The 14,981-nt window shown below is 41.3% G+C and overlaps 1 protein-coding gene and 1 long non-coding RNA gene across 3 annotated transcripts; both read left to right on the forward strand.

Annotated features, from left to right (window-relative positions):
- The first annotated feature begins 4,187 nt into the window (after positions 1-4,187).
- Positions 4,188-4,490, forward strand: LOC121051536. The gene is made up of 2 exons (XR_005806035.1): positions 4,188-4,255; positions 4,370-4,490. It is a non-coding gene; the product is annotated as an uncharacterized LOC121051536 (long non-coding RNA).
- Positions 4,491-6,591: 2,101 nt separating this feature from the next.
- LOC112185155 lies at positions 6,592-11,251 on the forward strand. 2 transcript variants are annotated; one of them, XM_040517220.1, is made up of 9 exons: positions 6,592-6,946; positions 7,357-7,389; positions 7,569-9,242; positions 9,307-9,369; positions 9,439-9,734; positions 9,824-9,889; positions 9,964-10,101; positions 10,181-10,339; positions 10,415-11,251. In XM_040517220.1, exons 3-9 carry the CDS (start codon positions 7,607-7,609, stop codon positions 11,054-11,056), a joined length of 3,000 nt encoding a protein of 999 aa, XP_040373154.1. In that variant the 5' UTR covers positions 6,592-6,946; positions 7,357-7,389; positions 7,569-7,606; the 3' UTR covers positions 11,057-11,251. The 2 variants fall into 2 exon arrangements, with proteins under 2 accessions (XP_040373154.1, XP_024179133.1); XM_024323365.2 differs by lacking the exon at positions 7,357-7,389.
- Positions 11,252-14,981: the final 3,730 nt, after the last annotated feature.

Genomic DNA, 14,981 nt, shown 5'->3' on the forward strand with positions numbered 1-14,981 from the left:
TTCTCTTCTTTTTCTCTGGAACTTGCAAACTCCCTTCTTCTACCCCTTTTCTTCATCATAGGGGAGACCTAATTAAGCCGAACTGCGGGGATTCGTACTCACTCCAAGCTTGGAGCTTGTTGAAATCTCCAAACTTAGAGTTTGTAGAGAATTTATGATCGACCACTTACGTCATTGTTTTGATCTCATCCAATACCTCTTGGAATTGAATTTCTTGATCGCTCAGAAATTCCTAATTTCTTAGAAGCATTTACGCTTAGAAATTTTATATGTTTTCGTTGTAGCTTTTTCCGCTCCGAAACTAACCCTTTTTCTTGTTCTATTTCAAGATGAGTAATCTGAACAAATTGGACTTTATTCCATTGGGAACAACTGGCTCTGGATATCACAAGTGTGTTCGTGATGCCCGCCAACATCTCAAGACCGATGGAATCTTGGATACGATTCTCGAGCCTAGCCAGGACGTGCTAACTGTTGAGCAAGCTCAAGCTTTGGAAGCAAATAGAGCAGCCTTAGAGGCAAATAAGGCGAAAACCATCATCCTAATGACTCATCATATGGATGATTCGCTCCATTACTAGTGTATGAATGAAGAAGACCCCAGAAGGTTGTGGGTCTCACTTGAAGAAAGATTTGGCAATGTCTGTGACTCCCTGCTTCCTGAACTAAAAGTGAGATGACATAACCTCCGCTTCTGTGATTTCAAGTCAGTTCATGACTACAATTCAGAAGCACTTCGCATTAAATCCTTAATGGAATTATGTGGTAAAGAGATCACAGATGCGATGTTGATTGAGAAGACACTTTCTACCTTCACCGTCTCTGCATTGATGGTTGATAAGAACTATTGAATCGATGTTACTACAGGACGGATCACAAGGTTTCATGAGCTTATTGGAGCTATGAATGTCAATGAAAAGCATGACAACATCCTTGTGAAGAACTATATTCTGAAATCCAATTATAGTTGCGCCCTTAAGAGAGGGCGCCAAGAGCAAAACCCTAATCTTAGGGATACTTCTGGACGTTTTGGTCTATATAATCACTCTACTTGGGAAGGTAACTTCCAAAATTGGTGAACACGGAACCAGAGAGGTCAACGTGGAAAGAGAGAGGGAGGTAATGTCTCTGGCCATGTTGGTGGCCCCACCAACACTAAGAGCCATCTAAATGATGCTTTCAAAGCGCCTCAATCAATGGAGTTTGAGCAAAAAGATGTATGTTCTCGATGTGGAGTATCCGGTCATTGGACACACATTTGTAGAGCTCGTGAAGAAATTGTCACCGCCTACAAAACATATTGTGAAGCAAGAGAAGCTCACTATGTGGAACAAGAAGATCAAGAAGATGATCTAGAGTGAAGGGTTGAAGACTACAAATCTGGCTGGGATTAATAGATGGTCAATTCTGTTTAGGTCTTTATTTTTCCGAGAGATGTAATAGACAATTGCCATATACTTTGTAGTAAATGCCATTGGTTTAGTTTTTCTTCACATAGGCTTATCCAAAATGAGTATGATGTCTAGGAAGGTTTTGAGATAAGTGGTACTTAAGTGAGCTTTGCTCCACTGACATCTCTCCACTTAACTGGTCATATTTATTTTGGAGTTACCGAAAAAAGTTAAATAACTACCTTTATTTTGCATTAGCTAGCATTTGGATTAGGATCTCCTAATGGTCACTACAAAAGAGAATTCCAAAGGCTACACTAATTTGTGTCGACGTATAATTGCCGTCGCTAAAACCTACTATTTTGCGACGGCAAAACAGTTGTCATCGCAATTGTGTGAAATATTTGCGACCGTTTTAATTATTGTGGCCACTGGTCGTGGCCAGCCATTGTTGGTCTACTTCAGCGAGAATAGCCGTAGCAAAATTTTAACAGTTTGCGACTGCAAAGTAGCTACCGTCGTGTTAGGGTGGTTTATATGTTTCATTTCTCATACTTTGTATTCTTTTAAGATTTAACAACATTTGAACGATTTTATCTCTTAGAATCCCTCTTTTTCTTTCTCTGCTCCACCCTTTTTCTTCTTCGAGTCCATGACTCTGTCTCAAACCGATATCAATAAGTACTTTCAGATTTCCTCCTCTCTCCATCACCTCCTTCAGCTATTTTCCACTCTCGATCTATCTAATTCGCGGCGGAATGCAATGCCCTCCAAAGGCGCCAATTTAGGTCAAATCTAGCAAGTTATCATAAGATCTACTAACCAATCGTTCATCAAAAGCGTCCTCTATAAAACCCAGCAAAAGTGTGAGAAAAAGGAAAAGGTTAGGGTTTTGATTTGATTGGGTTCGTTTTAAGTTTCTGTTAATTTGATTTGGTTTTCATATTATATGAACTTTCACATAATCTAATATCAAATTCTAGATAAGATAGGTTAGGTTTTTGTCTAATTTTGCAGATCGAAAGAACTATGAGCTCCCATTGTAACTCTGCTTTACTTTTTGCCAATACATGTGGGCTTTACTCTACACCTGCATCCTCATCGCTCTCGACTGCTTCAATCATCAGTATTTCTGTTCTTCCTGATTAATTCCAGTTATTTTCTTATTTGAGTTGGAGTTAATCTGAGTATTCTGGATATGCAGGGATTTTGGGCAAGTTGATTTCGATGCCTTGGAGCAGTTTGAGAATCCCGATTTTCATAGACCTCGCTCCACACCATCAATCTCTGAAATAGAATCAAGTAAGTCTTGGCCTTAGTCGATTGCCCTCACAATTTTGCCCTTAAAGATCTCCTCAGACCCGACTGCAATCGCATTGAGTATTTTCTTAGTGCAATTATCAATTACCATCGTTATAAGTAATATTATTTTCTCTAATTCTTCTTCTTCTTCTGTGGGAACTATGGTTTTTCCTCTTTTCAGTTTTAGGGGTAAGTGAACACGTTGATAGATGAGAAACTTGATGTTAACTTTTTACTTTTCATTATCAGAGAAACAAAAGTAAATCTACTCACCGAACTTATGAATCAATTAACAGATATTGAGGAGCGGCATGAATTGTTGCAGGGCTAGGTTTCCTAGGTATATCATATATATCTTGTAATAAACTAAAGGGATCACTATATTCTAGTTACAGATTCCATTTAATGTTTGACGTCTGAAGCTTGGTAATTGTATTTTACTAGGAGAAGAGATTTGTAGATGAAAAATGAGTTCAACGTAATGGTGGTCAGAAGTAGGTGCTGCACGATTTTATACGATGGCGGGTTGTTTCTTTTTTTGCAATCTATATCTAGAATTGTAATAATATTGGTGCATATATATTTTAGTCAATAATTCATGTTAAAAGTTCAGTGTCTGAAGCTTGACAAATGTTTTTTGGTAGAAGCTACAGGCTCTACAGTAAGAAACCTTACATGTCAACTATCAACATATGCATTCCTCCAATCACTAGTCTGTAGGTAATCTAGTCATCAAATATAGCCATATCCATAATTAAATGCAAACAAATTTTTAAAACTTTATGTAATGTCACTTTGGCTTGGCTTGTGTTGGTATACCTTTGGGTTAAGCATGAATTAAATGCAATCAATTTTTAAAGTTTCTGTAAGGTCAGGTTTGCTTAGCTTGTGTTAGTTTGTCACTATCACTGCATTTCTCACAGTTCTAGTTTCTAATGAAACTAAAAATGACTGAAACTTGCAAGAATGATATGTTATCAGGCTATGCTCACCTTAGTGTGCATCTCAGTGAAAGTATTAGGTATTTATCAGTTGATGGTAAGAATCATGAAGATTTGGATATCTATTGTAACACTAAGGAGACGTCTAGGCATTCACTTTATAGCAAATACTTATAAAAAGAAGGAACAAAAGAAAAGAAAATGTTGTGCTAAAATAAACAAAAATAAATGTGACAGTAAAGGCTTTCAAAGTTTAAAGGTTCATCAATCATCATCCAAAATGTCATACCACTGTACTTGATTATTGTGCAGTGGAGGGAGGGATTGTGCTTGATGAGAGATTTGCTCCAGTGATTTAGTGACTGGGTCTAAACTTGATTTCAACTAGTTGATGAAAAAGTAGTACATGTTTCTTAGTTTTCTCTTTGATTTTTGCCCTTCCATTTCATTATCAGTCAGCCTTCTTGGCGGTTTTTCTTTTAGGTTTTCTATCTGATAAAAGAAAATCATAACTGATGTCTTGTGATGCTTATGCTTAAGCCTTGTTCTATACAGATATTTCGTAAGGAGCCATTCTTCTATGGACATGATAACTACGATCAGCTAGTGAAACTAGAAAATGTATGTATGCCGTTCACGAATCTGTCTTGTATATTTGCCGTTATTTATCTTATATGATCAATCTACTACCTCTGTCCTATTCAATTGCTTCCTGTGCCATCACTCTACTAGCAGCAATTAGAGTTTAGTTGATTTCCTGTGAGTGGAATACTTTATCAAAGGCCTTAGTTGATTTCTGAAGGCATAGCAATAAGACCAGCTAGTGAACTACTCACAATTGCATAATGCTGACTCAGAAATTAAAAAAGTAACTAAGAGTTCAAGTGAAATATTGAATTTATAGGTATGAACAATATCTGTGTCATGTACATCTCCCATTGATTTTCTAGCTTTTTTTCCCCTTCTTTAATGAATGCTTGAAGATTTCTAACTTTCTTTTATAGGAGGCTCTGTTTGCCTCAAAATCGTCTCGGCCGAATGAGGGCCAAGGGACTTGTGGTTGAATCGTCCTTCTGAAATTGCGCGGGCGTGCCAACTCGCGGCCGAATAGCCAAGCGAGGTTTATGATTTGAATGGTGTGTGATCTGACTTCTTTCAAATGATTGTAGGCCGAGGAAGGAACCTTCTCGGCCGTTAGGTTCTGATGCCTCTGTTGCAAGGATTTGGTTAGGCGTCAATGCTGACCGGGATCTTCTATCACGTTCACTTCTTGGGTAAACTCAAAGGTTCGGGTGACAAGTGAGAGATCTATTGGGTGAAGGTACTCGCAAATCACGGTGAAGACGAAGGTGAAGTGGGCTAGGTTGTCAAAACATTGTGAGATGATATGTGTGTGAACGGCGAATCGCATCAATCCAGTTCGGACTGGCCGAAAGAGATTAATGGATGATAATTTTATGTTACGAACTACTCCTAAGTGCGAAAAGTAAAGTACATATAAAATAAAGAACAAGACAGTAAAGTGCTTGAATGTAACGACGGAAATAAAAGTAAGAAACTAAAAATGAAAACAAGTTATGAAAGTTGAATAGAAGGCAAAGTACCTATGAAAGAGTAAGAGAAAGGTTTGAGTAAAAGTTGTATATTGATTTGTTTGTGTGGTGCAGGACCTTTTACAATGAGTTACAATGTGCTATATATACAAGTCAAAACCCTAGCTAACTTGTCCTCCAAAACGTGGCATTGAAGTAGGATTCTCCTTCCTTCTAGGATTGATTCGTCTCATAAAATCCTGACTTGGTTGATATCTGAAATCTTCACAATCAAAATCCATAATTGATTTGAACTCCTTCCATGAATGACCTCTCGACCGAATTTATTGTTTGGGCTTGGCCGAGCTAATCCTTCTCTTGACCTATTTGCGCATTCACCCATTTTTCACCTGGTTTGTCTAAAGGTATGGCTGTATGGCCCATTTTATTAATTTTAGGTCGGCCGACCCAAAGTCTCAAATCTCGGCCAAATGGCTGAACGACACACTCTTCTTAGTCATATGATTCAAAAACTTTACCTTGGTCAAACGACACCTTCAGCTCGGTCGTATCACTCAATGTCTTCTCGGCCAACTCCCCAAATGGCCTTACATCGGAGTGGCTAAATTCAGGTCCAAACATTGCCTCCCCAGTCTCATGAGCTTCGGCTCTCAAGTCGAGTGGTTATGAGACTTGAATAGAGCTTCTTGAAACAACTTGGTCGTGAAAAGAAATTGATCGTGCCGAATTACCTACATGAGACACGGCTGAACGACTCAACTCCTGAATTCGGCCGAACACGGCCGAAGCATACATTGCCTTAAAGTCTTGGCCAAGATATCTGATGTATAAAGTTCGGCCGAGTTTACTTACCTAATATAATTTGCTAACCCAAACATTTGGTGAAGTGGCAAGGAAACTGAGTGCTTGAATTTCGGCCGAATCGCCCAACTCCTTGTCAAAGGTAAGATAACTACCTCAGTCAAGATTTCGTGCTCGGCCACGTCCATGATAGTTAGAAATTTGGCCGAAACAAATTAATTATTCCAAAACTCACTCATGCGTTTTAATAAAGTTTGGTCAGATTATTTTATAAGTTTGGCCGAGAAGGCCAGTGTATAAAAATCTTGGCCGAGCCGTCCTTAAAAGAAAAGTGGGCCAAGGCATCCAATCCTAAGAGTTTGGCCATGTCGGCCGAACTATGAGCTTTGGGGAAGCCATACATCACAATTATATATATATATATATATATATATATAAATATAGTACGGAAGACTTTAGAAGTCATGATATATATATTATATATTATATATATATATTTATACATATAACTATGCATATAAATCATGATCTTGATCCTCAGTACTTTGCACGTGGGCTCTGACATGATTGCATAATTATAATATAATAATATGAATATGGGTGCAATGAGATAAACCTAACCATGTGACCATGCTTCAGTTTGATATCTTTTCTGGAGAAAATGAAGAACTGGGTGCCGATACCAATAGCCTCACTCCTCCAAAAAACCACTCAGTCTTCATCAGACACAACTCCTTCAAAATCACTCTGAAACTTCAAACACACTTTTGATCTAAGTACCTGGCTAAAGATCCGTGCTTGAAAATGGCAGGCTGCCCACTGGACTAGTACTTGCAAGTTTCGAATCGGGACGCCGATCTAGAAAAGATGCCGGTAAGCTGCAGACAAGGACGAGTTGGGTCGGAGTAGTTATCTCAGGCTGAATAAATTGCACGGCGTCCATCGTCTTCCGGTAGAGGTCAGCCACTTTCACCATTTCTTTAATTGAATATAGGCTTGATGAATATTTGGGTCAATTGCTTCTATCCCCTCTGGGTTTATTTTGTCTGATACGAAAGGTTTAAAAAAAATCAAACCTTTAATTAGGATAACCAATGCCATGAAGCCCCTGAGCAAGCTTGATTTTGTTCTTCACTTCTTCTCTAATTAAAGGTTTGAAAAGTCAAACCAATGTTGACAACTGCACGTGAATTTCTCCAAATTGAAAGTGATGTGTAATACTTGCAATGAATTGTGCTTCTGCTTGCATTTGATGAGTAATTTGCCCTGAGATTTACATATCTTGTACTTGGAATTTTAATCCCTAGATTATGGTTCATTTTGCTGGCAACTTCAAAACTTAGAATACTTTCTGTTGTGCTCTTACAGAGGACTGATTGCTTTCTTGCCATATCACTGAAGGTGCAGCCCTTAATTACCAATTACCACTTGCCACTGTTGCATTGCTTATTTCCTTTCTTGTGTCCAAAAGAGTAAACTCAATTTGAATTTTGAACAAACTCCAGATTTTGGTCTCTGTGTCAAAATAGGGCGAAATCTGTCATGCGCTGATTCGATGATTTTTTTTTTTTTTTTAACAGGTCCGAGGAAGTCTCTTGGCCACAAAACGAAGTGTCCTATGGCTGATGATGCTTCAGAACAAGAGGCCGGGTCAGAGGGTGGTGATGCAATAAAAATAAAATCAGCCGAATTCGCAACCAAATTTATGAAGGCTTTCGATGCTTCCAAAGACACACTTCAAAATTCCGTGGTTTGTCAGCTGGCGAAAAACAAAGAACCGCTGGGAATGTGCACACTGGGGCCACATTACTACGCGGGCATGCCGCTGGCCGTGAAGGAGGTACTAGAGGGTTCGTTAGTTGACACGTCATGTCTTGCTTATGGAGCTAGTTGGTCCACCTGGAGCTCTGAGTTCAAACTTCTGCGAGTTTGGCCGAAACTGACCCCTGAGTGGAGCAAATGGGTGCCAAGGATGGAGCATTTCTTTGCTCAAAAATGGAAGGACTATGGAATATATGATAGTATAAAGATGACTGAGCAAGAGATTCATATGGATCGGCCCCTTCTTGCGGCGAGCTTATGCTTCTGGTCGTCCGCAACCAACACCATCAACTTGCCTCTCGGTCCCATGACCCCTACTTTGTTAGACATGGCCGTAATATTTGGGTTTCGGCCGAATGGCGAGGCGGTTTGTGCTACAGCCAAATTCCCTAGTTCCCTCCATGCTAGTCTGAAACCTAAAGCAATAAAGAATGACAAGAAGGCTAAAGATGACGCAGAAGCTAAGGCAAAGCAATTACTCAACTATAGCACCTTTTATGCCACACATGCAGTTGATGAAGCAGTTTCAGAAACTAGGAGGCAACCTCCAAAACAGCACGAACACGCCGCCTTCCTTCTCTATTGGCTTTGTAAGTTTGCATTTTGCTCCAAGTCAAATAAGTGCACTTTTGAATTTGTTGGTATTGCAGAAGCTCTTAGCATGGGTAGACCTCTAGCCCTTGGGCCATTTGTTCTTGCTCGCCTCTACCGTGCTTTACGCAATGCAGTGATCGATAATATGAATTTGGATATTGGAGGGCCATTATGGATGTTTCAAGTGTGGATACAGACCTATTTTCATGAGCTCCGGCCGACATGTCCTCCATTTGTCCCCACAATGACACTTGGCCTTCAGATTATTGCCCTTGGCACTCATACACATTCAGCCGTGCAGTGTTTTGCCTTCTTTTATTCAAAAAAGACTATGTCCAAAGATGAGTTTGCCATATGTTACAGCCGAGATCATCCTTCTTGCCTTGAGATCAACATATCAAAACCATGGGATAAAAAATTTGAATTGGATGTGATTCTGACTTGGGGGAGTTTTCTGATCTCTCGAGACCTGAACTATGGCCTCAAAGGCACCGTGGGTCGGTATGGTGTGGAGGTCTATCTTCCCAATTTTGTTGCACGTCAGCTTGGCTTCATACAAAGTTGTCCGGCCTTATTCTTGATGTCAAGAAACTACTTCTCGTCATGGAGAGATGGGTTCACACGAACTTCTCAGTGTTCTGCCGTTGGTAACTACTATGAAGAGCAATTTGGCAAGTTTGAGAGGTCCGGCCTAAAGCCTCGTTGTCCTGATCATAGAGCCACCCCACACTTCCAAGCTTGGTGGTCGACTTTTATCATGAAAAATCTTGGAAAGGACTTGGCTGGGACCCAACGTGCTGCTTTACAAGGACTTCCGAACTTGCTAGGCCCCAAGGAAGGTAAGTTATTTTGGCTTATTGTTCCAACTTTTCCTTATATTGATCTCTTACCTCTTTGATCCAGGTAATGGTAAGAAGAAAGCACCGGATGGCAAGTTAAAATCAACCAAAGGATCCTCTAAACAAGGTAATCTTCAAACCAATCTTTCCGATTTCTGTTTACACATTTTCCTTCTAATGTGTTGCAACTCTTCAGGACAAACATCGAAGAAACGTGGCTCAACATTGGGGTATACTCGGAACCCCAAGAAAACAAAGAAATCATCGGATGTGGTGGAGAATTCGGTCACAAACCCGACGAACACTATGGTTAGTGAGGACATATTTTTTGAGGCTAATATGGATGATGGCCACGATGCTTTGGCTGAAAACCAAAATACGTCTGAAATTGAGGATATGGCCGAAACTGGTGACGCCTCGATCCATAGCGCGGACTCGGCTGATAGCGAAGGTTATTCGGAAGAAGCTCAATCAGAAAGCGGCGACCAAGAGGTAAGTTCCTAATCTAGAGTTGTGTGCTTCTCTCTCAACTTGGTTATACGATTCGTGCTTGGCTAAGAACCTTCCCTTTATTTTGATAGAGAGATGGCTGCATTGATCATTCTTTGCCCCCACTTGAAAACTCCATGATTGAGATTGACATGGACGTAAGCCTCCCTTACTCCTTTCTTGGATTTCATTTCTTGCTTGTCTGAGATTATTGACTTCTTTCATTTCACAGGACTTGGGTGAGAGCCAACTTCACAACACATCGAGCATTGGCCAACAGCTTGCCATATCAAACAACTTTTCCAAGGATGTTGAAAACACAGATGCACGTGGCCGAGAAACACTACTTATCCATCAGACATTGGTTCAGGTAAGATATTTCATCCTGCCTTGGTGTTTAATTTTCCGAAATTCTATACGAAACAACTTGAAAAGTTGTTATCATGTAGGTGGGAGAATCTCGAAGCAGTACAACCCTAGAATTGGCTCTTCTCAACCAAACTGAATCTCATCCCCCTATGTTCGGAACACTTACCTCTCCTCCTAATGACGGGATGTGTCAAAGTGAGCAAGCTATCGTTTACGCTCCATCTTCGGCCGAGCTTGTGGTGAGTGCCCTGGTAACTTCAAGTCTGGTTTGCCTTTAACCGAATTAATTCAGTTCCATTTTTTTTTTTTTTTAGGATCATACAGTGGGTGATCTTGGTTTGGACCTACTTCAATTCCTAAATACTCTAGACAACACCACGAGTCCTGAAGAGGAAAAACTTGAAACAACCGAAACCAAAAAGGCACTTGAGACGGTCAGACAGTTTTTGGGTTGTGATGTGAGAACAGTGACCGAGGCTAGTTTTCTCTCTTTCAAGGAGGCGGTTGAAGTACTTATTTCAGCCAAACATGTCTCTCAGGTAGAGGCTTATGAAGTTCATGCTCGTTTGGCTGTTGTAAATTTTAGTCTCTCTCCTTGTCTAGAAGCCCAAAAAGAGTTTGAAGCAGGTGAGAAGTTGAAAAGTGAGTACGATGACATTCGCCAATCCACCGATCTTGGCCAACTCCAAAAGTTGAAGACTTCTTTGGACGAAGGAAGGCAAAAAGTGCTTGATCTGAGGAAGCAGTTGGCCGAAGCTGAAAAGCAAGTCAAAGTCACTTCGGCCGCCATCCGAACCATTGTTCCCCAACAAGATCTCACCAAGTATAGCTTGATTCTGTCATCGGTCAAGTCGTATAACAAGAAGAGGGGCATCTTGAAGCGAAAGGTCGACCAAGGTATGCAAGACTTAGAAGATGTTAAAGAAGCTCTTCGGTCACTCTTGCCCACTGATTAGTTGCTTTAGGATGTGATATTCATCTCGGCTTATATTTTGTACATGGCCTTAGGCCTGTAACTCAGCCGGTTGACACGTTTTTGTAGAGTTTGGCCGACCTTCTTTGTATGACTCAAACGCTAATTTTGTGAATGTGACCGTTGATCACCCGGCCACTATTTTGTCAATTGACTCGGCCTCTTTTGACTTCATATATTTCGGCCACCTAAGTCTTTTTGCTTGTCATGCATTTTAATTTTGAGCTCGACCAAATCAACATCTTGAACTAGGCTGAAACTCTTGTTCACTTCGGCCGAGATGACCTCAGTCGTCTCGCCTAACACTTCTTGTTTAACTTAGTCAAAATAATTACTTGACTTCGGCCAACACTATGATGGTTGGTTCGGTCGTTACCTCTTATTTAGCTTTGGCCAATGAAAAAACTCTAGTCAACCAAATCAACAACTCGAGCTCGGCTGAAACTCTTGTTCACCTCGGCCGAGATTACCTCACTTCGGCCAAGATTACCTCAGTCGTCTCGGCCAAAATTACTTGACTTCGGCCAACACAATTATGGTTGGTTCGGCCGATACCTCAACATTTTAACTTTGGACAACGAAAAACTCAACATTTTAGTCAACCAAATCAACAACTCGAGCTCGGCTGAAACTCTTGTTCACTTCGGCCGAGATTACCTCAGTCGTCTCGGCCAACACTTCTTGTTTAACTCGGCCAAAATAATTACTTGACTTCGGCCAAAACAAATATGGTTGGTTCGGCCGATACCTCTTATTTAGCTTTGGCCAACAAAAGTAAAGGTAAATTTCAAAAATATGAGTAAAGGGATGTAAAAAGACACTAAAATGTTGTTCATATAAAAACATCAAAAAAAAAAAAAAAAGGCGGCCGAGTTTACAAACCCAAATACTCGGCCGATGTTCTATAGATAGTACATTATGATTCTTGCTCCCTCGTCTCCCATGTCGTGGGGTAGTATTTCTTAAGAAATTGCCCGTTGATAGGCATTGCATGCAGCTCTCCATCTTGATCCCTAAGTTGATATGCACCTTTTCCTAGCACTTGATCGATGATAAACGGGCCTTCCCACCTTGGCGACCATTTTCCGAAACGTCTATCTTTAGTTCCGATAGGCAAAACGGCTTTCCAAACTAAATCTTCCTTAACAAATGATTTAGACTTAACTCGCTTGTTGTATGCACGAGCCACAGCCTTTTTCTGAGCTTCCATTCGGTTGTAGGCGTCCATTCGCTCTTGGTCAAGTTCTTCAAGTTCCTGAATCATTGCCTGAGTGTAGTCGTCAGCCACCATTTCATTTTGAGCAGCGAATCTAAGTGATTTCAGTTTCACCTCGGCAGGTAACATAGCATCGTGGCCATATGTTAGTGCAAAAGGCGTTGTTCCTGTGGCTGTACGTTTGGAGGTCCGAAAAGCCCACAATGTCTCAGATAGCAGATTGTGCCAATCTCTAGGATTCTCTTGAACCATCTTCTTGAGTATATTTATAATGCCTTTATTGCTAGCTTCGGCCTGACCATTTGCTTGGGCATAGTAAGGTGTCGAGTGAGTTAACTTGATACCCAGACTATCTGTGAGTTCATGCATTGCCTCGGCTATGAAAACCGAACCCCTATCGGCCGTTATGGTTTCAGGTATCCCAAACCTGTGTACAATGTTTTCCTCCACAAACTTGATCACTGTCTGACTTGAAATAGTAACGTATGGTTTGGCCTCTACCCATTTAGTGAAATAATCAGTGGCGACCAAGATCCATACGTGCTGTTTTGATGATGGTGGTCTAATACTCCCTATAATGTCCATGGCCCAACCTCGAAATGGCCATGGCTTAACAATTGGATGGAGGACGTCGGCCGAAACCCTTTGCACAGGTGCATGAATTTGACATTTCTTGCAACTCTTTGCGAATTCAATGCAATCCTTTAGAATTGTTGGCCAATAGAAGCCATGTCTTCGAATTAACCACCTCATTTTGATTCCGGCCTGGTGTGCACCACATATCCCCTCATGGACATCTCTCATGACTTCCAAAGTCTCTTGCCCCCCTATACAAAGAAGGAGTAGATCATCCGAGCTTTTGCGGTACACTGCTTCTTTGTATATAACGAAATGTCCAGCCAAGTATCGAGTTTTCCGATCATGATTACCTTGAGGATTTTTGTGGAATTTGATAATGGGGAGTCTCCAATCATCGGGCTCGATGTCGATAACAAAAACATCCTCTGAGACTCCTCTCTCTTCTAAAGCTGGGAGGGTACGTTTGGCAATCTTGATGACTCGGGAGTCGTCTCCTTCGGGGATCCATAACCCTGAGGCTAATTGAGCCATCTCATTGGCCTCCATGTTTTGTCCCCTTGGGAGGTGAGCGAAAGAGATTCGGTCGAACGTGTTGGCGAGCTGGTCAGCTAAAGCGTGATAGGATAAAAGTCCCCAGCTTGTGCATTTGAACTCCTTATTCATTTGATTAATGACTAGTTGAGAATCCCCGAACACCAAAACTCGCCGTGCTCCTAACTCTTGGAGAATCTCCAAACCAACAATCAGAGCCTCATATTCTGCCTGATTGTTTGTGCACGTAAAGTCTAATTGGAAGGCGAACTGGAACTTTTGTCCTTCAGGCATTTCAACGACAACACCAGCCCCGGCTGAAAATTCAGTACTAGATCCATCGAAATACATGGTCCAGTGGTTATTGGTCATGGAAGCCACATATATGATCCCAATATCTACCTCTTCGGCTCCCTCAAACTCGGTCGAAGGGTGATGAGCAAGAAAATCGGCCAATGCTTGGCCTTTGACTGACTTTTGAGACACATATTGAAACGTGAACTCAGACAACACCATGGTCCATTTTCCAATTCGGCCTCGTATGATGGGTCGAGTCAGCATGTATTTTACTAAATCGGTCTTGGATATGACTTGGACAACCGAGGGTAACATGTAATGCCGAAGCCGGATTGCCGAAGAGAACAATGCAAGACAAAGCCTCTCAATAGGCGTATACCGAGTTTCCACATCAGTGAGGATCCGGCTCAAGTAATGCACAGCACATTCCTTGCCATTGTCATTGTCTTGTGCCAATAGGCTTCCTATTGAGTTATCCGATGCCGATATGTATAACTTCAAAGGCCTCCCACGTACTGGGTGTACTAGGACGGGTGGGTTTGATAAGTATCGTTTGAGTTGGTCGAATGCCGCTTGATGTTCTGTTCTCCAAACAAACTCATTTTCGGCCTTGGTTCTCAAAAGTGAAGAGAATGGCTGAATCTTGCCAGCCGAGTTAGAGATGAAACGCCTTAGAAAATTCACTTTTCCCAGGAATGATTGGAGTTCCTTCTTCGTGCTAGGAGCAGGCGCATCCATTATGGCCTTGGCTTTGTTTTTGTCGATTTCAATTCCCCTTTTATGAACTACAAAACCAAGGAACATACCAGTTGATACTCCAAAAAGGCATTTGTCAGGATTCATTTTTAGTTTGTGGGTTCGCATCCGTACGAATGTCTGTCGAAGGTCGGCCAAATGATTTTGCGTCTTAGCCGACTTTACCACAATGTCATCAATGTATACTTCGACTGTGTGGCCAATAAGGTCGTGAAAGATCATATTCATGGCCCTTTGATAGGTTGCGCCGGCGTTTTTGAGTCCAAATGGAATAACGAGCCACTCAAATGTTCCTATTGCGCCTGGGCATCTGAACGCCGTTTTGTGAACATCTTCCTCAGCTATAAAAATTTGGTTATATCCGGCGTGCCCATCCATGAAAGAAAGAATTTCATGTTTGGCTGCACCATCCACGAGCAAGTCGGCCACGGGCATTGGGTACTCATCCTTGGGTGTGGCCAAGTTGAGATTTCGAAAATCAACACATATGCGCATTTTTCCATTCTTTTTTCTTACTGGCACAATATTA

The sequence above is a fragment of the Rosa chinensis genome, chromosome 1 (assembly GCF_002994745.2).
Source record: "Rosa chinensis cultivar Old Blush chromosome 1, RchiOBHm-V2, whole genome shotgun sequence".
Classification (NCBI taxonomy): domain Eukaryota; kingdom Viridiplantae; phylum Streptophyta; class Magnoliopsida; order Rosales; family Rosaceae; genus Rosa; species Rosa chinensis.